This window comes from Akanthomyces muscarius, chromosome 3 (assembly GCF_028009165.1).
Source record: "Akanthomyces muscarius strain Ve6 chromosome 3, whole genome shotgun sequence".
NCBI lineage: Eukaryota > Fungi > Ascomycota > Sordariomycetes > Hypocreales > Cordycipitaceae > Akanthomyces > Akanthomyces muscarius.
Window position 1 is genome coordinate 863,297 of NC_079243.1, and position 25,029 is coordinate 888,325.

A 25,029-nucleotide genomic window follows, 5' to 3' on the forward strand; every position below is an offset into this window, starting at 1 on the left:
GCCACGCAAGATGTCTTTTCTAGACACGATTAAATGCAAGGGTTATCCATTAATAGTCGCAATTCCGGCAGTCTTTCATTGCATGTTCTGAATAAGACACGATAAAGCGACCACGCATCCCCTGGTGGCCGCCAGCTAGATAGTGCCATGCGACGACATGATAGAAGTCTACAATCTTATTGGTTATGCGCACATTTTTGGTAGGACGAGCATAATCTTTTTCCTAACTGCCTTCCTAACTGCCAATTTGAGCATAGCGACAATTGACACGGCTTTATGGACCAAAGTCTCGCGACAGCAGCGTACGATCCAGGCCGCCGACGGGGTTGTGAGCTTTGCTATCCCAAGCCGCCCAACCTCTCTGCATAAACTGCAATCTCTAGAATGTGCTGATCAAAAATGGAGTAGAGCGAAAGATATCGAGGGAATCCGATGATATGGCGCCAGTAGAAAAGATCGCCAACGAGTGATGAGATTGGTAGGGCTACCGTTAGATGACAAAATGAACAAGTCCACCAATAAACGGATTGAAGACAAAGCACGCATTGCAGAGTACCCGTACCCAAAACAACTTAGTGCCCATGCATACCCCATGCTCCGACTCGGTATTCTAATGCCGACCCCTCCGCGAAAGCAGCAACCCCGGCGCCAGCACGAGCTTTAGCGGGGGTATCGGGGTAATTGCGGCGATCGTCTAGGGGACTAGATGAACATGGCTAGTTTTCAGCCAAAGGGCTTCTCCGCCCCCGCCGTGTGGACTGGCAGTCTTCTTTTCCCATCCAAGCTCCTTTCGCGCAGATGCGCAATCAGCATCGCAGCGCCTATGCCTTCCAATCGATTCATCAAGTGGTAGATGCTTACCATGCGTCACCAGAAGGGCCTCTGGGTACACTACGTCGGGATAAGCTTCAGGGGAATTTAGCGACGACAGATCCAACATGAAGGCGATTTCCGACTCCACTGTACATTCCAGGGCGCGACCTTCACAGCGCTCATCGACCGCCTGCTCTAGATGCCATGAGCGCAAAGTGCGATGCGACGTTACTACGTCCAGCGGGCCATGCTCAAACTGTCGAGCGAACCAGGATGAGTGCGTCACCTTCAAGGCAAAGAAGCGGTATGCTACAATTACTCGATCGAGGTCGATTGGCGATGGAGCCACGCAGTGGCCAACTAACTCAGTCCAGTGGCCGAAGAAGGAAGCATTTGCTGCCGTCTATCAGCAGCGCTGAGGGAAGAGTTTTGAGCGAGCCTGAAACCATTTTTTACGGATCTGAATCGCAATCGAGCATAATTGGAGATCATGGCAATGACTCCGGACGTCGAGGTATGGTCTGCTTTTCTTGTCTCTTAACGTTTTGCCAACCGAGTGCTAACACTAAGCCAGTCAGCAATGAAGTTCATCCCGACATGAGCGACATTGATATTCGCTCGTTCGACGCGCGCTATAAACTTCCCGGCTATGTTCGACCGACCCCAGCCTCCGTGGCTCAAGACGACATCGACCACTTGGCTAGAAAAAATGTTTTTGCGCTCCCATCCGAGTCCTTTCGTAATAGCTGTATCACGAGCTATATCCATTGGGTTCATTTCTTCTTGCCTCTGCTCGACCTACGGGATTTTCTCGCTATACTCGCGCATCCAGATGGGTCCTGTGGACAAGTCAGCCTACTACTGCTATACGCAGTGATGCTGGGCGGTGCAACCTTTGCGCCCCAGAGCGAGATCACGAGAGCAGGGTACACATCGAGGTTCGCAGCTCGCAGAGACTTTTTCCAAAGGTGCAAGGTGAGTTGCCACACTTGAAAACGGCGACCAAGTGCGCAGCTGACGCAACCGCACACAGACATTGTACCATACAAACTACGAGTCTGACCGCATCGTAATTGTGCAGGCCTTGCTATTAATGTCATACTGGCAAGAAAAGCACGACGAAAGTACGAACCATTGGTATTGGTCCGAACTAGGCTGTTTAACAGCACGTGCAATTGGATTGTTCAAGGACCCAGTAGCTACAAGCTTGCCCGACAGAAGCAAGGCGCTACGCCGACGCATTGGCTGGTCGTGTGTCCTGCGCGACAGAGTGCTCAACCTGGGTGTACGGATGCCCCCCAAGGTTAAAAATCACGAGCTCGGACTTCCAACACTTTCAGAAGCCGATTTTGATGTTGGGGGTTTCGGACCAGATGTCGAGAATTTCCTTCCAGATTGTCAGATGTTGCGAGACGTTTCACTACAGTCTCGACTGGCGAAGATGTGCAGTGAGAAGACTAAACTTTGCCTCGCTTTAGAAGTGGTATTTGACAGTCTCTATGAAGAGTCGCATCCCAAACTGGGAACCAAAACCGAAGTAACGCTCATCTTGCTGCCTGTTGCTGAAAAGGCAGGATCAGTGAGCGTGTCAAATCTCGAAGATCAACTTCAGGAGTGGCCAAAGAGTCTACCGGACGAGCTAAAATCCGGTGAGCAGGACCCAGTGGTAGATGAAAAGTCAAGGATCATGTTTCTGCACTATTCCGTGCTGAAAATGTTCTACGAAACCATCATGTGTACATTCTATCGGCCGCTGCTCTTAGCAGAGCAATACTCGACCGATACTCCCAGCGGCCAGTGCAAGCAAAGGATGGCTCACTCCACCATGCTCATCACTCGCTCTTTTGAAGACTTGGAGGAGCACGATCTTGTTCGGTTCCTTCCCTCATCGGGAGTAACATTCTTGTTGACTGCGGCGACCAACCATCTCATGGAGTTTAAGCTCATGAGACAGGGTGCCCCCCAGCAGCGGCACATACGTCGCTTCCAGGATTGCTTGTCTTATATGAAGGTATTGAAAGGCGTTCACGTATATGCCAAATACGCCGACCTGTTTCTCCGGCATGTTGCCCTGCAAGTTGGCTTGAACAAGTATTCTGTCCCCGCCGGCGATACAAATGACGATAAACTGGTGGAGCGCGAAGGTCTAGGCCCATGGGCTACGGCTCATACGCCCGATTTGCTGGTGCCCCCTCAACTCGGCATGCCTCGCCAGACTGTCGCGGCCGAGGCCGGCATACCGGTTGACGTGAGAGCAGCTGGTGACATCGCTCCATCGCCACACTCCACTCGCCAATCATCAGGGCCGTTGCTTCCACAAGACGGCTCGCAGGACTACATGCAACCTACAATAGCGACAAGCAGCGGTGCTGCTGGGTACGTTCTAGACGACAGCCCTTCATGTGACGTCGATGAATTGATTGCTGGCTCTGGATTTCTGAGCAACACTCTCTGGGAATATGGCTGGATCAACCAAGTAACCAACATTTGGCCAGAAGAGCCTTGGAGAGGGGACATCGCCACTAGCCAACAACCACCTACTAGCTAACGTTAGTTCGGAAGTCGTGAAACACACGCCTCAATAAAGTCGAAGAGAACGACTGTACTGATAGTAACATTCTGATTGAATGACTACGCCATCTATTGGCTACTTCCAACAGCATTGGACACTAAAATCCTCACGTCGAGCGAGCGTTTGAGTGATGCAGTATCCATAGGCTGTATCTATATCTAAATTATATGCAGCGCTGAAGTATTAAAAAGAAGAAAAAATACATTGCTCATAAAAGGTCCTTATTTCCGTGCAGATTCCGGATCGGCGGATACTTGAGATTGGTGAAGATAGATGCCGAGCAGCTCGGCGCTGAAGCGCTCGAGGTGGGCAAAGCGACGCACGCCTGCAGAGCGCAGACAGTCGTGCGCGGCTTCCAGCAAGGCGGGGTGGAGGGCGTCGGGGAGGGCAGCAATGTCGGCCAGCGAAATTTCTATGTGCTCGGCGCCGGGGTCGCATAGGGCGTAGCAGAGGCGGCTGTCGGAGACGACCCGGATGCAAAAGGCCTCGAGCAGGCCCGACGTGTCGATGAGGTCGAGCGCCTGGGGCAGGGTGGCGGCCTGTCGCACCAGGTCCTTCTCGGCGACTTCGGCGTTGCGCGCGATGCCAGTTCGTGCCTCGGCGGCGAAGCGCAGGACTTTGGAGAGCTTGTCGACGTCCATGTCGGGCATCTGGCGCATGTCGTCGTGGCTGTAGCCCAGTCGCGTCCGCCAGAACCAGTTGCAGGTGGGGGAGAGGATGATGACGGGGATGAGGATGACGTAGGCCCACCATTGCGTCGCCGTCAGCATGGAGGCAACGCCTCCCACGAGGGTGATGGTGCCGTTAATGCCGCAGTAAAGCTGTAGCTTTTTGGCGCGTTGCCTGACGAGCCTGTAGTCGAGCGAGCCGGGCAAGGCGCGGGCGGTGGCCTTGACATGTCCCTCAGTCTTGACGGACAGGTAGGTGGCCCAGCCCGAGTTGACAAGACCATAGAGCGCAATCGGGGCGTTTCCGAGGTAGCCGGACAAGATGTTACTAGTCAGCCAGACCTTCCTGTTGGCGCCTCCGATGGCCATGTAGGTGCCGATGCATATGAGCACGGCGCCAAAGCCCATGAGGACGTCCATGCCGAAGCGGTTGACCGTCTCGCAGCCGAGCTCGCGCAGGTTGAGCTCGAGCAGGACCCTGACATCGCGACTGCTGTGGCCCTGGGCCTCGCGGCGTTCCAGGCTCTCCTTCAGCTGGGCGCGCTGGCGGCGCAGGAAGACAACGTTGCGCCATGCGTAGCGGGCGTCGTCAAACGCAAAGACGGAGAGGATGCCGGCTCCCGTGGCACCAATGGCCATGAGGACCATGGCGTAGACGGGGACTGGGATGTCATTCCAGACATTGGCGGCAAAGTCGCCGGCGTTGGCGAGCTCGAGGAAGCCGACGGCGAGGCGGAGGTTGTTGCGGAAGCGCTCCTCGAGGACGGGAGCGTATGCGCCGGTAGCCTGGTTCTTGGCCAGGCGGATGCGGTGCTGGTAGCCGATTTCTGTGATGCCAGACGCATTTTCGGAAGCGTCGTGTTCTTTGGGGAGGGCAGGAGGAGAAGGAGGCGTTGGAGAAGAAGAAGAAGAAGAAGGCTGTGGTTGCTGTTGTTGCGTGTGGTGGTGGTGTGAGCCTAGCTCCTCCATGTCCATGTCGGAGGCGGCATCGGGCTGTTGCACTGCCACGATTTCAGGGACCGTCACAATGTCCTTTTCGCCCATACGCTCCATAATTCCGCGGTTGCAGTGGGCCAGCCCGCTGCGGAAGTCGAGGTTGAATGGTGATGTGTGAATCTGTAAGAAGGAGATGGGATTGTGGATGGAGGATCATTCATGGGCGGTTGCAGGCCATTTTCTGACTGCTTTGTTGAAGCGAGGTGGTTTTTCGAGAGGACTGAAAAGGGCGGCGGAAGACGGCCATTCTTCTACTAGCGACGGACGGGACCTGGGCTGGCCGGCGTTTTGCTGGAGCTGTCGCAGAGAATAATTAAAATGAGAAAATAAAAATAAGTCAGGATAAAATAAAAATGAAATGCATTGCGTGGCCTCGTGTTGTGCCGCAAGCCGAACCCACTGTTTGTAGCCCATCCAGCGGGTTCTGGGGCGGCCGACGGTCCACAGGGGTGTTCTTTTAGCACCCACAGCGGCATCTTTGAGGCGCTCTCTGACCTCCCAGGCGCTGTCCTAGGCGACTTCCAGTGATGTCCAGCCCAACGGAAAGTCGGTTCAGGCGAGAAAAGCACTCATTTTTGTCACAGGACAATGAATGATTCTGCCTAGGTATCTAAGGTATTCTGCAGCGTCACACCCATTGCTACAACCTCGCCCCTCCATGTCAGCGTCTTTCCCTCTCTTCTCTCCCTCTTCTTCTGCAACTCCCATCGCCACAGCCCCTTGTGGCATCGCGCAGAACTTTTGTCATGCACAATCCCAGCATCCCATCCATTCATCCCCACAGCATCCGCTCTCTGATAACTCTGCAGGCAAGGCCATGCAGTTCCCCAGACTGGCACGCCTAATGGCCTCACGTCTGCCCATGTTTGCGGTCCTTTGAATCGCCTCGAGGAAAAGCATCAGCTAGTCTGTTGAACTATCGCTCCAGCTCGCGCTTTTCCAACGCTCCCGCTATTGTTTGACGGTCAACCCTACATCCACGCCCACAAACGCTAACGACTGGCTCCACGGCGGATGCACCGGCAAGCCCTGGCCGACTGCCACTGGTCCCCTATAGCTGTGCCGTCGCCCGGTCTTGCGGTACAAACCTGCCGATCCAGCATTACCATGGCTGGAACGGCTGACGCCGCCGTCACTGGTCACTGGTCACTGGAGACGAAACCCGCTCCTCGGTCAACTTTGACATCCAGACGCCAGACGAGCCGCTTCTCGCTGGTGGCTGGCACTAAAATTAGCCACTCGAACTTTCAGTCTATATTTTTCGACAAACTATTCGCATGTCTTGAGAAACCTATACGCCGTCAATGCGTGGATTTGCGCCACCTGCACCAGCTCCGCAACCTCGACGTGCTCATCCGGGGCCCCCATGTTGTGAGGCGTTACTCCAATCACCACCGACGGGATCCCGGCCGCCCGAAATAACCGCGCATCAGAAGCCCCGACTCGCATGTTCACCACGGCCCGCTCGTCCACCGTCAGCCTTGTCACATCCAGCGCGTGTCTTGTAATTTCTTCGTCCGCCGGGGTCCACGACGGTTCGTAGGCCCGCACAACACGATATGTGATGCCATCTGCCGAGTCGAGCATTTTCTTCATCTCCTCAATCAGTGCAGTCGTCGAGATGCCCATCGGCAGCCGAATGTCTAGCGACGCCGACGCCTTTTCCGCCACCAAATTCGTCGACGTGCCGCCTGATATCGTGCCAATGTTGACCGTCACGCTCCCGAGGACCGCCGCCTCGCCGGCTCCTCCCAAGGGCTCCGACACAGACTTGGCGGCTCTGATGGCGTCCTCCACCTCTTTCGGTGCCGTAATTTCCAGTTTTTCCAACGATTTGAGCTTCGAAAGTGCCGCCATCAGACGGTCGATTGCGTTGCTGCCCCGGTGGACATGAGCCCCGTGCGCTGGCTTGCCTTTGGCCTCGACCTCCAGCCAGAGCAGGCCCTTTTCCCCGGCACGTACAATGAGCGGCGACCCAGCGTCGCCGCAGATCATCGCATCTGCCTCGCCAACCTCTGCAACATTCTTGAGCAGATGCGCCGTTCCAAGCGTGCCCATGGTCTCCTCGTCTCCGGCTAATGCAATCACCACATCGCCGCTCCAGGCGTCTTTGCAGCGAGAAAGAGCCTGCACCGCAATGACGGACGCTGCTATGCCGCCCTTCATGTCCGACACGCCACGCCCGTAGACGTGCTTGCCATCGCTGCTCAGTTCGCCGCTGAATGGAGAACGCGTCCACCGCTCAGCGTCGCCGGTCGGATACGTGTCCAGGTGGCCGCTGAAAACCAGACGCTTTCCGCGGCGCCCCGATCGAATGACAGCGACAACGTTGGTGATACCTGGGGCGGTCTCGATGGTGGAGATCTCGCTATCCGGTATTAACTCTCGAATCTGATCCGCCGCCGTCTTGGCCACCGCAGACACATCACCCGGTGGGTTCGTCGAGGGAGTGCGCACGAGCTCCTGTGTGAGCGACAACAGTCTTTCCGCTTGCGCGTCAATTTCATCTCGTATCCTGCGTTCGAGCTCCATACCGTGCATTTTCGTCATTCAATTGAAGGTTTCAAGTTACGTCTATGCAAATTCGTCCGTTATGACTATTACATGATGGGAAACAGGCTGAACCCCACACTTCGGCGAACTCCGTTCTCGGTCAATTGAGCGCCACTCAGGCCACTTTACTGGTTCGCCTTGAACTGGTCGTATTCCACGACGGCATCCAGCAGGGTCTGCGCGCCAAGAGCACTTTATTTTTAACGTTAGTTTTTAGGTACAAGAGCCCGACGGCGCGGCACTTACCAATCTTCCGGTGACGTGTACTCTTCAGGATGGTGGCTGACGCCATCCTTGCAGGGCACGAAGATCATCGTCGTAGGGCATATCTTGCTCGTGTACACGCTGTCATGGCCAGCGCCGCTCGTGAGATGGCTCCAGCCGTCTTTCCCTACAGTCTTTGTGGCGGCGTTCTCGACCGCCCGGATACAGTCCTTATCAAATTTGACCGCTGGGGAATCCGTATCCAGCGTCATCTTGTAGCTTACGCCCTTGCCATCCTCCTGAGCAATATTTGCGAAGGCCGCATCAACCTCCTCTACGACAGTCGCAACGACGGAATTCTCCGGGTGCCGCACGTCCAGAGAAAACGACACCTCGGCAGCGATGGTGTTTGTCGACGACGTTGCCGGAATTTTGAAGATGCCCGTTGATGCCAGCGCCCCGTGGCTCTTGGCAATCTCGTGCGCGCGGGATATCATTTTGGCAGCTGCGAGCAACGGATCGCGTCTCATGTACAGCGGCGTCGTCCCCGTGTGCGAGTCGCGACCGGTGACGTGGACGGTGAACCATTTATACGCTTGCGCGCCCTGCACGACGCCGATTCTTCGGCCCGTGTCTTGCAAAACGGGGCTCTGTTCAATGTGCAGCTCAAAATGCGCGCTGATAGGGTAGGCGTCGTGAGAGCACGCAACGGAGCCAATGAGTCCAAGGCGCTCCAGTTCCGACTTGACCGTCTTGCTGCGGTCGAAGACGTCGCGCGTGTTCCAAGCCGTCTGGAGCGGAATCTTGCCAGCCCAGACGCCAGACGCCATCATGGACATGGGGAACCGCGCGCCCTCCTCGCTGTAGTTTCATCAGTCGCCCGTGCCATGTTTTATTTGGTTCTTGTAGCACGTACTTTGTCCAGTTGACGACTCCCACGTCAAAGTGCGTCTCGTAGTTATTCTCCTGCAACGTCCGCATCGCCTCCACCGCCGCCACCACGCCCAAAATGCCGTCATACCGGCCCCCGCGCGGCTGCGTGTCCAAATGACTCCCCATGGCAATCATTGGGGCCGACGATTTCGCCTTTCCTGATTTCTGCGCAAACATGTTGCCGAGCTGGTCAATCGTGAACTTGGCCCCGAGGTCTTCCATAGCGCCACGGAACCACATCCGAGCTGCCATGTCGTCATCCGTCAGCGCAAGACGATTCATGCCGGTCTCTGTCGGGCTGCTACTCGAAAATGCATTTAGTATCAATCTCGACAAATCTAGATTGACTCCTCGTGGAGAAAAACGCCATTGACTTACTCGCCATAGCGATGCGCGGAGCCCCATTGGCAGGTGTGGTGAAGCGTCTCGTGGAGACGAGCGGCGTTGATGCGTAGGGTAGGCGCCGCGGCGGAGGAATACAGGCGTGCGCTGCCTGCGTTTCTGGGGAGGCGCAGAACAGAACGCATCTTGTGCATGTTAATGGGAAATCAAGCTAGAGACAGGCGATGCTGAGATTGTTAAAGTCGATTTTCTGTGTGTGGTGGGGAGAATAGAGAGTTTTTACGTCGATGGTGATTTTGTACGCCCTCTGACAAGTCCGCCCTAGTCGACGCGAGCGAATGGTGCACATCGTCAACGACACGCTGTTCATGCAAACGGTTTACGCAAGTATACAGGAAAAAAAAAAAAAAAAATATTGGAAGAAGAGGGATGGGTTTGATGACTTGAAAACGGCAATCTCTCAGATTGAATCATCAAAGATATACTGGTCCGAGCTATTATTTGTCTTTCTTGAGGCGCGAGGCAAACACAGACACGCCGTCTCAATCCAGGCATAATTAAGAATACTAAGCGCCTACATGCTGAGCTACACCGCAGTAGAATAAACGTCTCGACAAGAGTCGGAATTCATAGCTTATCGAACCACTGTTGAGCTTGGGCATCAGATCGAAACCGACTACAGAGAAGCGCAATCCAACCGCCGATCGGGCTCGAGGCGCGTCTGAAGCAAGCGCGCGGCGAAGTGCGCGCGGCGAAGTGAAACCTGCAGCCCGATGCTTTGCCACATTTCGTCCTGCAGAACCTCTCGTCGAATTTCCTCGTGACCGTTCCATGGGCCCTGTAAGTTTTCTTGCGCTAGGCCCCGAGCCCGGCTCGTGTGCAGAAGCGCTCTCTGCAGCAGCTACAGCTATTGGCAATCTACGCGCGCGTGAGCGGGATGCGTATGAACCAACAACACGGCTAATCGGATGCCCCTGTAAAACCTACAGTGATCGCCTTCGGTATTTGACGTCGTTGGATGTATGAACTTTGTCTTCTTAGCACAACTTACTCTGCTGCAGCTCATGTCTCGGGAGCCCTTACGATCGAAGCATGCTGGTTTCTAATGGCAGCGACAGCCTCGTATAAAAGCGAATATGTTATGAACAAAAGACGATTTTCCGAACATGTGGAGGATCCAATTTGAAAATCGAGCAGCAGAACGATTAGGCCGACAACAATTACCACATTTCAACTCTGGAGGCTGCCTGCTTGTGCCCTGCCCGAGGGCCCGAATAATGATAGCTCATCATTACTGATGGGCCCCTGTTCGCGACGATGATCAAATGTCAAAAAGATCGCCTCGGCCATGAGCATCTGATTGATATCATAAGCATATGGCGAGAATGGGGCCGCGGGGCCTGTAGTGAATCCGTTTCACGGCTCGGCAACCGAACGGTTGCGGGCAGTGGGGCCGACCCGGAGCCTGCAATCAAGCCGGCTTCCGCATATAAGTCAAACGTCCACTGCCATTCTCCATGACTTTCTAGATGGCATTTCTTAATCTGTTCCAAGAACAGCCGGTAGTATCCATCTATTTCTCTAGAAACGTAACAACAAAGCAATGTCGTCGCCCATTGACAACGAAGCAGCAGCCGCCCCAGCCCGGCCTGCCACTAATCGCCTCGTCAACACCGCCGCCCGGCTCGCCATCACCCATGCCGCCCCTCGCATCGAGACCCGCATCGCAGCCTCACAACTCCCCTTTGCCCAAGCAGACGTCATGCTGCCGCACACAACATCCCGGTGGTGGGGCTGGACGCACTACGGCATCTTCCTCCCGCTGCTGCCGGAGCCGTACCGCTTTCTCAACTTCATGACCTTTATCGGCGCCACAGGCACCGCGTGCTTTGACAACGACTACCTCGCCACCAAGCCGGACGCGCGCAACACCGCCACGGTGCTCTCGGCGACGGCGTACGGCGACGACCACCACTACGAGGCGTACGACGCCTCGGCAAACTGCGACTTTCGCCCCGACGGGTCTCGACTAGCCTGGGGCGACGACCTGGTCATAGAGCGCAAGCACCCCCAGTATACAGTGGCGGGCCGGTACAGCCACATGAGCGTCGATGTCGTGGTGCGCGCGACGGACCAGGTGTCGTACTTTACCAAGATGCCGATTTACGACCACTTTAGCGTGCTGGCAACCTACCACGGCACCATCAAGGACATCCGTGGCACCACGCCAATCTCTGGCCTGTGCACCGTCGAGTACGGCCGCTGCATCACGCCGCAGGCGCTGACGCGGACGCCGCTCCGGCCGTCGCTCAAGCTCCCTGTCACGTTCTTCACGTACCAGATTGCGAACCTGGACGCGACGACGCAGCTGCTTCTGACAAAGGTCACCGGCGCCGGCGCCACGCTGTGCCTGCTGTCGCATCTGCGGACGTTGGGTGGAAAAGCCCGGGTTTTTGAAAAGACGAAGCTGGAGGTGCTAGAGTATGTGGACAAGCGTCTCGTGGATGTGCAGGGGCGGAGGATGAGGGTGCCCAGGAGGATGCGGTGGACGGTGGATGAGGACGGCGGAGAGAGGCTGTTGAGGCTCGAGGCGAGTGTGGATGCGCCGTTTCGGTATGGGCATGGCCAGGGCTACGTGAGCGCGTACACGTTTAGCTGCGCTTGGGGAAGTAGGGAGTTGAACGGCACTGGGTATCTGGAATGGATTGACCTGGAGGGGTGATGGAAGCAGCAGCACGAGGTTGGGGAGAGAGAAGTCAACTGTTGTTGAACGGCCATTTCTATGCCTGTATAATTTAGTCTGCATGTTTTTACACTAGATTGTGTCTTGTGCTTTATGTACCAGAAAAACAAAATCGCCTTTCATTCATGCATCTCGTAACGCTCGAGCGTAGATATGTTCATATCACATGACTATTTACAAAAACGTCATCAGAGTGGCCACCAGAATCACCGCCGAAAGCGCATAGTACCCCGGCGCCATCACGCCACCAGCCGCATCGCTCTTCTTCCCCAGGCCTAGCGGCAGGCCCTGCTCGCTAAACGTCACGTTCTGCGCAACAGTCTTATTATAGCAGTGTCCATTCTCAATGTCCAAGCCCGTCAGGTCATCCGGCACGTTGAAGAACATAAAGTTCTCCTGCGGAATGTCCTTGAAGCCTTGCGTGTTGTACGGCAGCTTGTCCTCCGAGTCGGTCGCCGTCGTGTTGCGCAGCAGGATGCAGCTCACCTGGCCGGGGTAGTCCTTGTACATGGCTGGGTACGCCTTCATAATGTCCGAGTTGCTCGTGTCGGCGACGAGCACAAACTTGCGCTGGGGGAAGGTTTGGAACAGCTTGTCGAGCAGGTAGCGGCGGATCTTGAGCGTCTCCTCGACGTTGGTAAAGTTGAGGGGCCGCGTGTCGAATGAGCCCGCGGGGTACGTCCGGAAGATAAAGTCCATGTACGGCCGCGTGCCCTGCTCGGGCGTCGTGGTGAGGTAGTGAAAGTGCAGCGAGGAGATGCTGGACGAGGACCAGTTGGTGTAGATGTTGGGCATGTCCATCCAGGCGGTAAAGGGCCGCGCAAAGGTGTTGAGGAGACCCTCCTTGGGCTTGTAGATCTTGGTGACGCGCAGAATGTCGTCAATGTCGGAGACGATCGTCACACCCTTGGGCGGAACGAGGTACGCCGTGGCATTGCCCGTGTCGGTGCCGTTAACGTACATGTCGAGGGTCTGAATATTGGTCGTGGCGTTGCCCGGTAAAAGGTAGGCGCTTGTGCCGTTGGTCTTGGCGGATTCGTTTCGGAGCGGGACAAAGACGTCAAAGTCGCCCTCAGCCGTCGTTTCATACGGCAGCGTAATCTCTTGCGCGCCGCCTTTCTATTGCAGCGAAAAAAAGGTAAGTCTTGGAACTCGTGTCGAGGGTCAAGTGAGCTGAACTGTACTTACGGCGTTGACATAGCCGCCTCCGCGAGGTGCGGACGCGTTGCTTACAGGGACAACAAACTTGACAGTGACATTCTCGTGGCCCTGCTGCACGACGAAAATCTCGCGCGTCAAGTTACGCGCCTGGGCCTTTTCATTGTCCTGAAGATCGCTGACGCTGGTGCCGACGAGGAAAGCATCGGCGAGCTTATCAATCTTGTCCTGGGCCACGTCGGGCACCTTGTAGACGTTGCCGTGAACGCGGACATTCCAGCCGTCCTCGGTCCAGTTGGCGTAGGGGCTGCATCGAGATCCTGTTAGCAATTCCCTCGTCATCGGACAATAGAAAAGGGGGAAAGCCCGCTTACGGCAGATTGAGGACTCGCGTCGGCTGCGCATCGAGCGCACCAGCCGTGATGCCCAGGGAGCTCTCGACAGCGGTGCCGGTCGGGAAGCCGTGGGGAAAGTTGAGCACGTCTGAGTCGACAAACGACGAGATCTTGCTGTCAATGTCGCTCCCCAGGCTCTTGAGCTCGTCGCCGAGGCCACGCGCCACGACCGGCACCGGCGTGGGCTCGGGAGCAGCAGCAGCTTCACGGCCAGCAAGAGCAAAGGTTGGCTCTGGCGTGGGAGCTGGCGCGGGAGCGGGAGCTGCCCTGCCGATCCCAACGGCTGCCAAGACGGCTAGCGCAGTGCTCGTGAGCTTCATGGTTGGTGTGCTGCGCCGGTGTTGGAATGTCTCGGATCTTGGACCTTGGCGTCTGTGTGACAACGATGCAAGCGACGGATGGAGAGGAAATGGAAGAGCGGTCGGGAGATTCCGAGGAGTCGACGAGCTTTTGTTGCTGGAGCAGACAAGGAGAGCAATAAACTAGTTGGTTAGCGAGTTGAGCCACAGGCGTTTCATCAGGCCGTATCGTGGCTTGCCTTGTTTTTCTATGACATCACCAACGAGCACCTCAAACGGGGCTTCTGCCATTGCTCTGTCTGACAGCAGCTAGTCGAGGCTCCATCTTGGCCAACAAATTACCATGCGAATTACCATGTACCTGCTGTTTAGCGCCCTTTTTGTGCCGATCTTATATCTGGTCTCTTGGATAGCAGTAAAACGTGGTTGCGTTTTGCCAAGGTTTTTCGCGTTCCTCGCACGTCGGCATCTCATCCGGTCGGAGCTTCGCCGCCCCACGCTGCCACGCTACTTCGTTCATCAACGCCGGGCCATGGCTTGGGATTCGAGGCGAAAACGTGCGCCGTCGCCTTTCTGAAATTTGACAGACGAACAACGGTCATTGGCGCTACAAGGGAAAGCCCCGTTCTCCCAAAACGTGCTGTTGCGAGGGCAAACGAGGCTACTGCTGCATGCAGTCTTCCAGGGAAGAGACAGATGGCGACAGCAAGCAAGCATTGGCTCAGGCTACACCGCCCCTCCGAAACTAGGCTGCCCATAAAACCATCCGAGCCCCGTTGGTTGAGCAAACAAACGTTGCATCAAAATTGGCATCGCCGATGCTTACGCTCAGCTAGCAGTAGCCCGGCCTACCATTTCCCCCATCCACGGCGGACCTGGTGTCAGTCAAGACTGCGCTTGTCTCGCTCCAAATGCGACAGATCTTCGGAAAGCTGCGACTAATATCGTATTTGTCTCTTGTCCCAAAAAAAAACCAGTTATCGACTTTTTGGCGGTCAAAGCTGGCAGCTCTCGTGACTCGGCGCCGGTCACTTCACGGTCCATGGCCCAGGCTTCGAGTCAAATACCTCATCAATCAGCACGCTCGCCCTACTACACCAGACGCAACACCCACATTGGCGATATCTCGGCGGTTCCATATGCGCCGTCTTGTACTGAATAGCGAGATAGGTTCTCGCGGGGTCTCAGGGGAATCAATGGCGCTTGTTTCGGAGTTCTGCCATTACGTGCGCGGATCGCCGACACCAACCCGAGGTCGGCCGCGACTCCATGACCCGGACGCATTTTCGACAAGCCCGCACCATCCCAAGTATCAACATTACTGCGGCAATTTCGAATAGCCCGCATCAGAGCTGGAACCAGTCACATACTGGCAACGCACCGTTTCGGAGCTGCAGGTCACCGGACTGCCCTGTCATGCATACATGATCCCGGAACCAAACGCCCCTGCCATCAAAGCCGGCAGCCCCAACATAAACGCGGCACCGACCCCGTGGGGGAGGCTGCGTTAAATACTGGCAGAAGTTGCTAATGGCAACCTCAAATAACTTGAGAACGGCCGCAATCAGCCTTTGGACGATTTGACCAGCGCCAAGCTCCGGCTTACACCGCGCCCTACACGTGATGTGATACCGAGTCTCCGCCTGCTCCGCAGATGCGCTCGATGTTAACCGGCGACATCGGTGATGAGACGGCTCACTTCACTCTCACCAGACACCCTCACATCTACTCCTTCACCATGGCCGACACCACCATTTTTGTCTGCGGGCGCATCTACAACTCCCCTCTGCTCAGCCATGCAGAAGCTCCCGTCTTTGCCGACTGCATGGTCGTCGCCGACGGCCTCATCCGCTACATCGGCGCCCAGACGGACCAGCCCGTGCAGGCCGCCATGACCGCTCCCGGCGCCCGCACCGAGGACCTGTCCGGCCGCTACATCCTGCCCGGTTTCATTGATGGCCACCTGCACCTGCTCATGGTCGGTCAGGCCCTGCAGAAAATCAGCCTCGACCACTGCAAAACCCTAGCCGACGTGCGCGCCGCCATTGCCGCCGGCGCCGCTGCCAATCCCTCCGCCACGCGCCTCTTCGCGCGCGGATGGATGCACTCCATGACGCCCGAGGGGGTGAGCTGCAGCACACTCGACGATATTGATCCGAGGCCCATCTTTATCGACACCAAAGATTTGCATACGACGTGGTGCAACACTGCGGGGCTGGCCGAGATATGCAAAGTCATGGGCTTGACGGACACTTCGCCCGATCCTGCGGGTGGCACCCTTCAGCGCGACGCCGAGGGAAAGCTGAATGGCGTTTTTAATGAAGGTGCCGTGTTTCAGGTCATTTGGCCATTTGTAGCGACGGTAGCCTCCATGGAGGAGAAAAAGGCCTCCATCAGGGAAGCCGTGGCGCACTTCAACAGCGCCGGCTACACGGGCATGGTCGACATGGCCATGGACGACAACATTTGGGACCCGCTGATTGCACTGCGGGAGCAAGAGGGCCTCGGCGCCATGCGCATCTCGGCCTACTGGCTCATGAAGCCCAACGACTCCCTCGACGCGATCCTCTCGCAAGTCGACTACGCCGCCGCCATGGCGAGCAAGTACAACGCCAGCACCACGCCCGACTGCCGCATCGTCGGCATCAAGGTCATATGCGACGGCATCATCGACGCCTGCACCGCGTCCCTCACCAAGCCGTACTCGACCGGCGAGAACCCCGACTCGCTGTGGTCCGAGGCCGTCCTGCACAAGCTCGTCGCCAAGGCCCACGGGCTTGGCCTGCAGGTCGCGCTGCACGCCATCGGCGACCGCACCATCAAAATGGCCATTGACGTGCTCGAGGCCAACACCGACGCCTCGCACCGACCCCGCATCGAGCACCTCGAGCTCTCCTCCCCCGAGGACGCCCGTCGTCTGGGCAAGCTCGGCATCACCGCCTCCATCCAGCCCGTGCACTCGGACCCGGCTATCCTGCGCGCCTGGCCCAGGCTCATCGGTCCGGACAGGTGCAAGCGCGCCTTTGCGTACCGCGAGTTTGTCGACGGCGGGGCCACGCTGGCGCTGGGCTCTGACGCGCCGACCGCGCCGCACCTGCCGCTGCCGAACCTCTACGTGGCGACGACGCGGCGGTCGTACCGCGAGCCGGAGCTGGAGACGACGGTGAATCCGGAATTCGCGCTGACGGTCGCGCAGGCCATCTCGGGCGCGACGCACGGGTCGGCGTACTCGTGCTTTGCGGACGGCGTGACGGGGAGCTTGGAGGTGGGCAAGAAGGCGGACTTTGTGGTGGTGAACATGGAGCCGACGCCGGAGAAGCTGATCAATGGCGTGGTGGAGGAGACGTGGTTTGAGGGGAGGAGGGTGTTCAAAAAAGAGTAGACGAAGTAGATGAAGTATAATGATGAATGAACAGTCAGCCGGGAGAATTTGCGCATTGAAGAAGGTATATGGGTGCGGGGCAAAGAAGGTACCCTTGTGGCCAATGTTGCTCTGCCCATGTGACTTTACACGAATTGAATAATTGCACTGATGCTATATTCTTGCGCTGCTTGAAAAGAACTTATGTAGAGGATATAGGTGTCAATGAAGGAGACAATCAGTCTCGCCACTGTTTGGTAAGCTATATGCTCAGTGTTCGGCGCTCTTTGCGATGTCTGAACATTGAGAAATAACCAGCGACTATGTGAAGGATGAGAGGACATTTTCATTAACATATGTGATTGCATTTTAAACGTACTTGTAGCCTAAGTTTTCTCTTTTGACCACCAGCTGAGCAAGAATGCCCCGGGTAGGACAATAGTTCAACACACTGTGGCTGCGTATTCAGAAGGGGGTTTAGGATCGACCTGGTCTATCGTAACCTTCATCTCCATAAACTTGGCTTTGAAGCTCGAAATTCTCTAGAAGAAGAACACAACCCTAGCTATCCTCAGGTCGATGGTATCATCAAATTCCCCTCTGACAGCCACTTTTCTGCTAGCTAGCTTAGCAAGCCTAGTCTTTGACTCCGTGAATACATGTTGTCGGCTGATGATGCCATGATTCTCCATGTCTGCAAACATTGTCTTTGCACCTGCACGAAGCTCTCTTCACGTGTAATATAGCGTGGCTCCTCTCAAATGCTCGCGCATGCTTCCCACCAATCTCTGGATGACGTCTTCTTCCAGGCTGCGGTCCTCAAATGGGAACCCATGTGGCCTATGAGCTTCAAAGAATGCTGTTGACTCACGAGGCTTCTATAGAGAAAGCTACTTTAACTATAATGCCAGTCTTACTGCGTAAGCGAAAGCGCTACTTCTCTTTATTAATAAGGCTGGAGACTCACCCATCAGTGCCCGGGAAGGTCAGCGCCAGCCTATATTCAAAACCATGCCATGCCAAGCCACTGGCATACCGTAAGAAAGTATGCTCAATTGCTCCTTACACGCTACTCCACCGCTGCTGCTCGGCCGTCATACCTGACACGGAGCTAGAGAGACTAGGGCAGAAACAAATATTACCACGGTCGCATTTCGCACCGTAGCCAGGAGCAGTTCTACGGCAAGCTTCATTATTACGCGACTACTACGCTCATATAAATAAGTGAGATAATGCAGGAGTTTGGCAGGCTTACTATACGCGCACTGTACTCTACGGCGATTTCACCAACGAGCACGCTGTAAGAGCGCTGCGTCGTGACGCCACCACGGCTAGCCTTTCTTAAGCTACCAATTCAGTGCTGTCTAGACCCGGCACGTTTCAACTTGCAGTAAAGAGCTGCGTTATATAATAAGATTTAAATATTTACTTATTAACTTGCACATACATGTACCCTTTCCTGCAATGTAGTAAATGGTTTGCGGATACGGTTAGCCGCTTCACATGGCTCCAAAATGTAGAAAGTATAAAAAGCAATCTTTCTAAAGTGCCATAGTTGACATTATAATATAAATAAAATATTAATATTATACAACATAAAAAAGCCGACAAAGTCTATTAAGAAGCGGTGGCCGCTCTTGATTTTGCTGCCTCTCTTCAAACATCAATATTAGCGTGAGACACTTGTTATATGTAGCACTGGGAAGCTGTCGCCTGCACCGCAAAACATGCTTGGTTCTTCTCAGACACAACCCAACGGCAGTCCCATCCCCTCTTTCGAGCGTTCACTCCTTAACAGTGCTCTAGGGCTGCGCTTTTCTGACTTCTCGACGCTGACCTTCTGCTCCCAGTCGTGCTTCCTTCCGTTAAGCTTCCCCGTAGCTTAAAAAAAAAGGTTGTACTCGCAGCGACGTCACAAGCCCCTCCAAGGGATACGCAACAACATTCCTGAGCCCCGGCAAGACATTGTCGATCGTCCGCGACTTAGCGTGTATAAAGGGAAGCGCATGCCTGCCGCTGACAAAAATACAAAGAACCCTCGTTCCAATCTTCAAGCAATTGAAGCCCTTCACATTTTCCTGATACCATACACCTCATCACCAGTAATTCAAATCTACGTCTTCGCTTTCCATCATGGACTGCAAAGCCCTCACGACCAAGGGCACCCAGTGGCACTTTTGCCCATCCATGAGCGCCTCGATCGTCTTTACGATTCTCTTTGCCGGCGTCACGCTCCTGCACATCGTCCAGGCCATTTTCCACCGGACCTGGTACAGCTGGGTCATCGTCGTGTCTGGCGCACTGCAGGTGGCCACGTACGTCTTCCGCGACCTCAGCATCCGCGAGCCCGACAGCGAGATCTACTACGTGCTGTGGTTCGTGCTCATCCTCATCGCCTCCGTCTGGACCAACGCCTATGTCTACATGGTCTTTGGTCGCATGGTCTGGCGCTACCAGCCCAACCGCACCGTTCTCAAGCTCAAGGCCTGGCACTACGGCACCTCGTTTGTCCTCCTCGACATGCTTGCCTTTATTGTGCAGGTTGGCGGCGCGGTAATGGCGGCGCGCCCCGGCGCCAAGATGGAAGATGTCATGCGCGGGCTGCATACTTACATGGTCGGCGTCGGCATCCAGGAGACTTTCATCCTCTGTTTCTGCGTCGTTGTCTTTGCTTTCCTCCGAGATCTCCGTCGCCAGCGAGGCAAGGTCGATGTTTCTTCACCAATCCTTTTAGTCTGGGTTCTCCTTGCTGCCTTGTTCTTTATCACGGTAAGTGCAGCTCCTCCTGTTGGGAGAAAAGATATCTGTGGGTGGTACGTGTTCTTACTTTTTCAAGGTCCGAATCGTGTTCAGGCTGGTTGAGTATTCTAGCGGCCTCGACAGCTCGATCCCCAACCATGAAGGCTGGCAGTACGGACTCGATTCGCTCCCGATGCTGATTGCGCTCTTACTTTTCAACCTCTTCCATCCCGGTCGGATCATGCCCGCGGACGAAACCAAGATTCCTTCCTTCTTCGAGCGAAGGCGCCTAAAGCGCCACGGCGTTGACCTTGAGAAAAATCCGTACTACGAGCACGCCATTTGAGCTGTGCACATTTCTGCGGCGCGGATGGCCGCCATGACACAATGCTTGGAATTTGCAAAGATAAACTCTTTAGAAAGGAAAAGTGCCTGGGCAAAGAGAATGAGAAATACTCTTGCAGATTCATGGTTTTGTTGTAGCGTCACCTGACAGTTTTATCAGTCTGTTAGCTTGCCAGTTTCTTCATTTAATGTCGGAAATCTCCCGTAACCTGGGCTAGTAATTGAATGAGGCACAGTCCATGCATTGGAGAAAACCATAGCCCATACTATCTTTGATAGCTCTAAGTCGCATATGTTAATCGAGGGCCTTTTGACGACAACATCCTAGGAAGACACATATTTTTTTCGAAACTGCGATACGCAAAACCAAAAGGCTATGGAGCCCTTTCCAGATATTGCTTCAGTGGGAAACAAGCAATTCGCGGCTGTGATTCTCAGACTGGTAGTTTGCGCCTCTCTACATATAGTGATACTGTTTACCCTAAATTGATTGTCGCTTAGACTGCGCTGGTCGACGGCGGAATGTTCTAATCTACACTGACGTGAAGATGCTACTCCGTTTCCTCAGGACGACCACACACGCCCTCCCGGAAGCCACCCTTCCCCATGACGTAGTAGCTCCTCCCAGCTCATCGTAACGGTCACTTCTAGACGACCCATACTGGCAACAGGTGGACTGACGGGCGAGACGCCCCCGTGGTACGGCTATATTCGCTGGTGGGAGCCACTGGTATAATAGGGTGGTGGTATTAGAGATATAAAAACGAGTGGCGATGCATTGATTTACAAGTATTGCGTCACGACTGTGGTAGTTTTCGTGTGCCATTACCTGTGGCTACCTCCACGGCGGAAAAGATGCAAGCATAATACTCGGGTTTGCCAACTTTAGAGTGGATTATTCGCTCCTTTGATTCGTGTATAAGAAGGAGTAGATGTAAATTAGTGATTGAAAGTTGAAATGTAAGAGTTATAGTGTCTTGCAAATATGAGTAACTATTAAAACGTGCTAGTTCTCCCACGTTAAAACTGCTAATTCTTAGTTGCCGCTTTTATTATACTTGCTTAGGCGCTATATAGTCTACACTTACTAGGGGTGCTGAAGTTCTCCGAGCCTTAACTAAGCTGCCTTACCCTTTCGCCTAAGTAGCCCCTATATAGTGTAATAATAGCTTATTTACTAAGTTATAGTAGGTCTGTTTCTTAAAGAGTAAGTTAGGCTGAAAGCTATAGGGTAGTATGTTTAAATAGTATTGTAAATAGTTATTAAGAGTAGAACTCTTAATAATAAAACTATTACTTAGATTAATTAATAGAGATCTAGACTACCTAGCTATTAGAATACTTCCTCTTTAAGTACTTATCTATCTCTCTATTATATTCCTTAACTTACTATACTTACTAGTAATTATAGTATATACTACTTACTATACTTACTAGTAGGTAAGGTAATTAGTTATATAACTATCTATCCTAATTAGGTAATCTATATATACTTATAGGGCTATTACCTTAGGCTACTTTTATACTTACTTTTATTCTTTCTTTATTTATAATATAATACTCTTCCCCTATTAGTCTTATCCTTAAGGCCTATTATTTTAGCCTAGTTAGTATGTTTTAAACTTCCTTCTTATATTATTATATCTTTTTACTATATTTAGTTATATTAAAAAATTATACTTATAGAAGTCTATAAAATATAATACTACTATTAAGTGTCTTTATCTATTATAATATATTAAACTTTATAATACTAATTCTTAGTAGGATATTATATCCTATACTCCTTACTTTTATTATAGTATATAATATATAATAGTTAGTAATAAGAACTATTTTTTTAAGTATACCTAATATAGCTATTTTTATAATAGTGTCTTTATTAGTATTTTATTAGAGAGGGCTATTATAGTTTTAGATAAAGTGTCTATTTAAAAACTAAAAGTAGGGAATATACTAACTAAAGCTTAAAAAAAGGCTCTAACTACTTACTAGGATATAGTAGAAGTCTTAGGTTATCTAAACTGTCTTTAGAAATAAAAGTAACTCCTTTATTCTAAGGAGAAGGAGTTATTCTATTATAGTATAGTAGAGTTAGATTAGGAAGATAGGGTAGTAGAGGTTTCTCCTACTAATCTTATTTTATTTAAGTTAAAAGCTATAACTAATACTTATATAGTTAGTAGGTCTAATATAGTAGACTAAATTATAGTGTTTTCTAATAGTTTATAGATATTTATAAAAGAGTTTAGTAAATAAAATATCGCTTTTTAAACTACTAAAATAGATCTAAGTAATTTATAAGGTTACTAATAGGTTTTTAAGTATTTTTAAAGTTTAGGTATTCTTTCTATTTAATAAGATATTTATATTTCTTAATATTTCTTTATACTTTAAGTATTTTCTTAATTTTATAGTTATTATTATTCTTTATAGTAATATTTATAATAACTATAATATTATTTAGTACTTTTTTTAATAGTAAGATATAAAATATAAAATAGATTTATATTCTATTAGGTAAGAATAGTTTATAGTTAGTACTTAATATTTTTCTTTTAATAAGAAATAGTTTAATTTTCTTTTAATTAAGTTTATTATTAGGTTATTTTATTTTAATATTTTTATATATAAGGTAGACTTTATATCTCTCTTTTAAGATTAGTACTAGTAATCTCTTTTTATTTATATAGTATTTTATATAGTTTTATAAAAATATCTATTCTTATTATAAGTGTTTTTATATTTTTATAATTATTATTATATATATTATAGCTATTAGTATATTTATATTCTATATTATATATATTTTAATAATAAGATTAAATCTATAATTTACTTTAAATAGTAATATCTTTATATTATTAATTTTAAAACTATTATAAGCCTATTATATAAATAATAACTATTTTACCTAATTATCTTATTAGTAGTTAATATAATTTTATAAGTATTATTTTAATATTTAGTTTAGAATCTTAGTTTAACTATTTAACTATAAGTAAAATATTATAGATAAGCTTTATTTAATCTTTATTATTTCTATAAGGTATTTTTAGAAATTTAATATAAATAATTTATTATAATTTAATATAAGTTTTATTAGTAATCTATATTAAGTAATAACTATTTTAAAGAATATATATACTAGGTTTTTAGTATTATTAGATTCTATATAAAGAATATAATAAGTATATTTTATAAGTTTATTAATAATAATTAAGATATTATTATAAAGTACTCTTATTATTAGTTTTTTAGATTTTAATAATTTAATAATAAAGTTTATAGTAATAATTTACTATACTCTTTTAAATAGTAATATTAGTTATAATTTACTATAAGATATATATTATACTAACTTTACTTTATTATAAATATTATATCTTTTAATAACTTTTATATAATCTTTTTACTTTTAAGAAAGTTATATAATCTTTATAGTTAACTAATTATTTTTATAATATCTTAATATTTATATAATAGATATATATATATTTCTTTTATAAGCTATTTTTATAATATAGTTAAAATATATAGTTAGTTATTATAAAAATAGTTATTTTCTTTTTATATAAAAAATAAGGTTAATTTTTAAGTATTAATTAAATAGTCTTTTTAGATTTTTAACTTAATTCTTTATAACTAGATATTATCTAGTTATATTTACTAAATTATATTAATTTCTTAAATATTTAGTATAAAGTTCTTATTTTTAATTTAATATAATAAAAGTATATTATTTACTTACTATTATATTTTTAAATTCTCTTTTTAACTAAGTATATCTATTTTTTTATTTTTTAATCTTTTATAATATATAATCTTAAAATTATAATCTATTAGGGTTTTATACTATCTAATCTATTATTTATTTAATTAAATCTTTTATAGTTATAAAAGAGATTAGATTTTTATAGTTAATATAGACTTTAATCTTATAGTTTACTTCTTTTAGGTAATACTTTTATTCTTTAAAGACTTTAATAATAGTTATAAGTTCTTTATTATATATATTATAGTTTAATTTTAGTTTATAAATTTTCTTAGAGAAGAATAAGACTAGATAAAGTTAGTCTTTATTATCTTATTATTTAAGTTATTTATTAAGTATATAGTTAGAGATATCTATTTTAACTTTAAAGGGTTTATTAGGATTAACTATAAGTAAAACTAACTTATTTAAAATTTTCTCTTTTAGTTTTTAAAAAGTATTAACTTCTTTATCTATTTATTAGAATTTATTATTTTTCTTTATAAAGTTAGTAAAAGGAATTATAATTTTACTAAATCTATAAATAAAGTATTAATAAAAGTTTATAAATTTAAGGAATCTTTTTACTTCTCTAATATTAGTTAGTATAAACTAGGTCTAAATATCTTTAATCTTAGATAGACTTATCTTAATTTATCTTAATATAATTTTATATTTTAGGAATTTAACTTTATATTAATAGAGTTTACTTTTTTTTTTTTTTTAATAAAAAGTTTATTATTTTAAAGTGTTTATAATACTTTATATATATATTTTTTATATTTTTTAAAGTTATTAGAAAATATAAAGATATTATTAAAGTAAATAATAATAAATCTATTAAGTTATTTTTATAAAATATTATTAATTATAGTTTAGAATATTATTAATATATTAGTAAGGCTAAATAGTATTATAAGATACTTAAAGTATCCTTTAATAGTTTAAAAGGCGTTTTTTTACTTATAACCTTTAATTATATAAATTAGATTATAAACTCTTTTTAAGTTAAAAGTAATAAACTACTTAGTTTATTTAAGTTTATTTTATATCTTTATAATAAGTAATAATAAGTATTAGTTTTTAATTATAATTTTATTAAGTTACTAATAGTTAATATATAGTTATAGTTTCTTATTTTTTTTAAGTACTTA

General features: G+C 49.1%; 8 protein-coding genes across 8 annotated transcripts; 4 read left to right on the plus strand and 4 right to left on the minus strand.

Moving 5' to 3' along the window:
* Nucleotides 1-938: 938 nt before the first annotated feature.
* On the plus strand, nucleotides 939-3,361 carry LMH87_001587 (uncharacterized protein; the record flags this gene model as incomplete). Its single annotated transcript, XM_056192883.1, has 5 exons — nucleotides 939-1,117; nucleotides 1,188-1,327; nucleotides 1,388-1,788; nucleotides 1,847-1,937; nucleotides 2,292-3,361. The coding sequence occupies 5 exons, from the start codon at nucleotides 939-941 to the stop codon at nucleotides 3,359-3,361; spliced, it is 1,881 nt and encodes a 626-aa protein (XP_056049975.1).
* A 245-nt stretch (nucleotides 3,362-3,606) lies between these two features.
* On the minus strand, nucleotides 3,607-5,106 carry LMH87_001588 (uncharacterized protein; the record flags this gene model as incomplete). Its single annotated transcript, XM_056192884.1, has 1 exon — nucleotides 3,607-5,106. One exon carries the CDS (start codon nucleotides 5,104-5,106, stop codon nucleotides 3,607-3,609), a length of 1,500 nt encoding a protein of 499 aa, XP_056049976.1.
* A 1,212-nt stretch (nucleotides 5,107-6,318) lies between these two features.
* Nucleotides 6,319-7,599, minus strand: LMH87_001589 (uncharacterized protein; the record flags this gene model as incomplete). Its single annotated transcript, XM_056192885.1, has 1 exon — nucleotides 6,319-7,599. The coding sequence occupies one exon, from the start codon at nucleotides 7,597-7,599 to the stop codon at nucleotides 6,319-6,321; it is 1,281 nt and encodes a 426-aa protein (XP_056049977.1).
* Nucleotides 7,600-7,727: 128 nt separating this feature from the next.
* Nucleotides 7,728-9,275, minus strand: LMH87_001590 (uncharacterized protein; the record flags this gene model as incomplete). The annotated part of the gene is made up of 4 exons (XM_056192886.1): nucleotides 7,728-7,794; nucleotides 7,849-8,667; nucleotides 8,723-9,040; nucleotides 9,118-9,275. The coding sequence occupies 4 exons, from the start codon at nucleotides 9,273-9,275 to the stop codon at nucleotides 7,728-7,730; spliced, it is 1,362 nt and encodes a 453-aa protein (XP_056049978.1).
* Nucleotides 9,276-10,684: 1,409 nt separating this feature from the next.
* LMH87_001591 (uncharacterized protein) lies at nucleotides 10,685-11,803 on the plus strand (the record flags this gene model as incomplete). Its single annotated transcript, XM_056192887.1, has 1 exon — nucleotides 10,685-11,803. The coding sequence occupies one exon, from the start codon at nucleotides 10,685-10,687 to the stop codon at nucleotides 11,801-11,803; it is 1,119 nt and encodes a 372-aa protein (XP_056049979.1).
* A 195-nt stretch (nucleotides 11,804-11,998) lies between these two features.
* LMH87_001592 (uncharacterized protein) lies at nucleotides 11,999-13,697 on the minus strand (the record flags this gene model as incomplete). The annotated part of the gene is made up of 3 exons (XM_056192888.1): nucleotides 11,999-12,943; nucleotides 13,013-13,289; nucleotides 13,357-13,697. The coding sequence occupies 3 exons, from the start codon at nucleotides 13,695-13,697 to the stop codon at nucleotides 11,999-12,001; spliced, it is 1,563 nt and encodes a 520-aa protein (XP_056049980.1).
* Nucleotides 13,698-15,330: 1,633 nt separating this feature from the next.
* Nucleotides 15,331-17,058, plus strand: LMH87_001593 (uncharacterized protein; the record flags this gene model as incomplete). The annotated part of the gene is made up of 1 exon (XM_056192889.1): nucleotides 15,331-17,058. One exon carries the CDS (start codon nucleotides 15,331-15,333, stop codon nucleotides 17,056-17,058), a length of 1,728 nt encoding a protein of 575 aa, XP_056049981.1.
* A 2,112-nt stretch (nucleotides 17,059-19,170) lies between these two features.
* On the plus strand, nucleotides 19,171-20,122 carry LMH87_001594 (uncharacterized protein; the record flags this gene model as incomplete). The annotated part of the gene is made up of 2 exons (XM_056192891.1): nucleotides 19,171-19,806; nucleotides 19,874-20,122. 2 exons carry the CDS (start codon nucleotides 19,171-19,173, stop codon nucleotides 20,120-20,122), a joined length of 885 nt encoding a protein of 294 aa, XP_056049982.1.
* Between the last annotated feature and the right edge of the window lie 4,907 nt (nucleotides 20,123-25,029).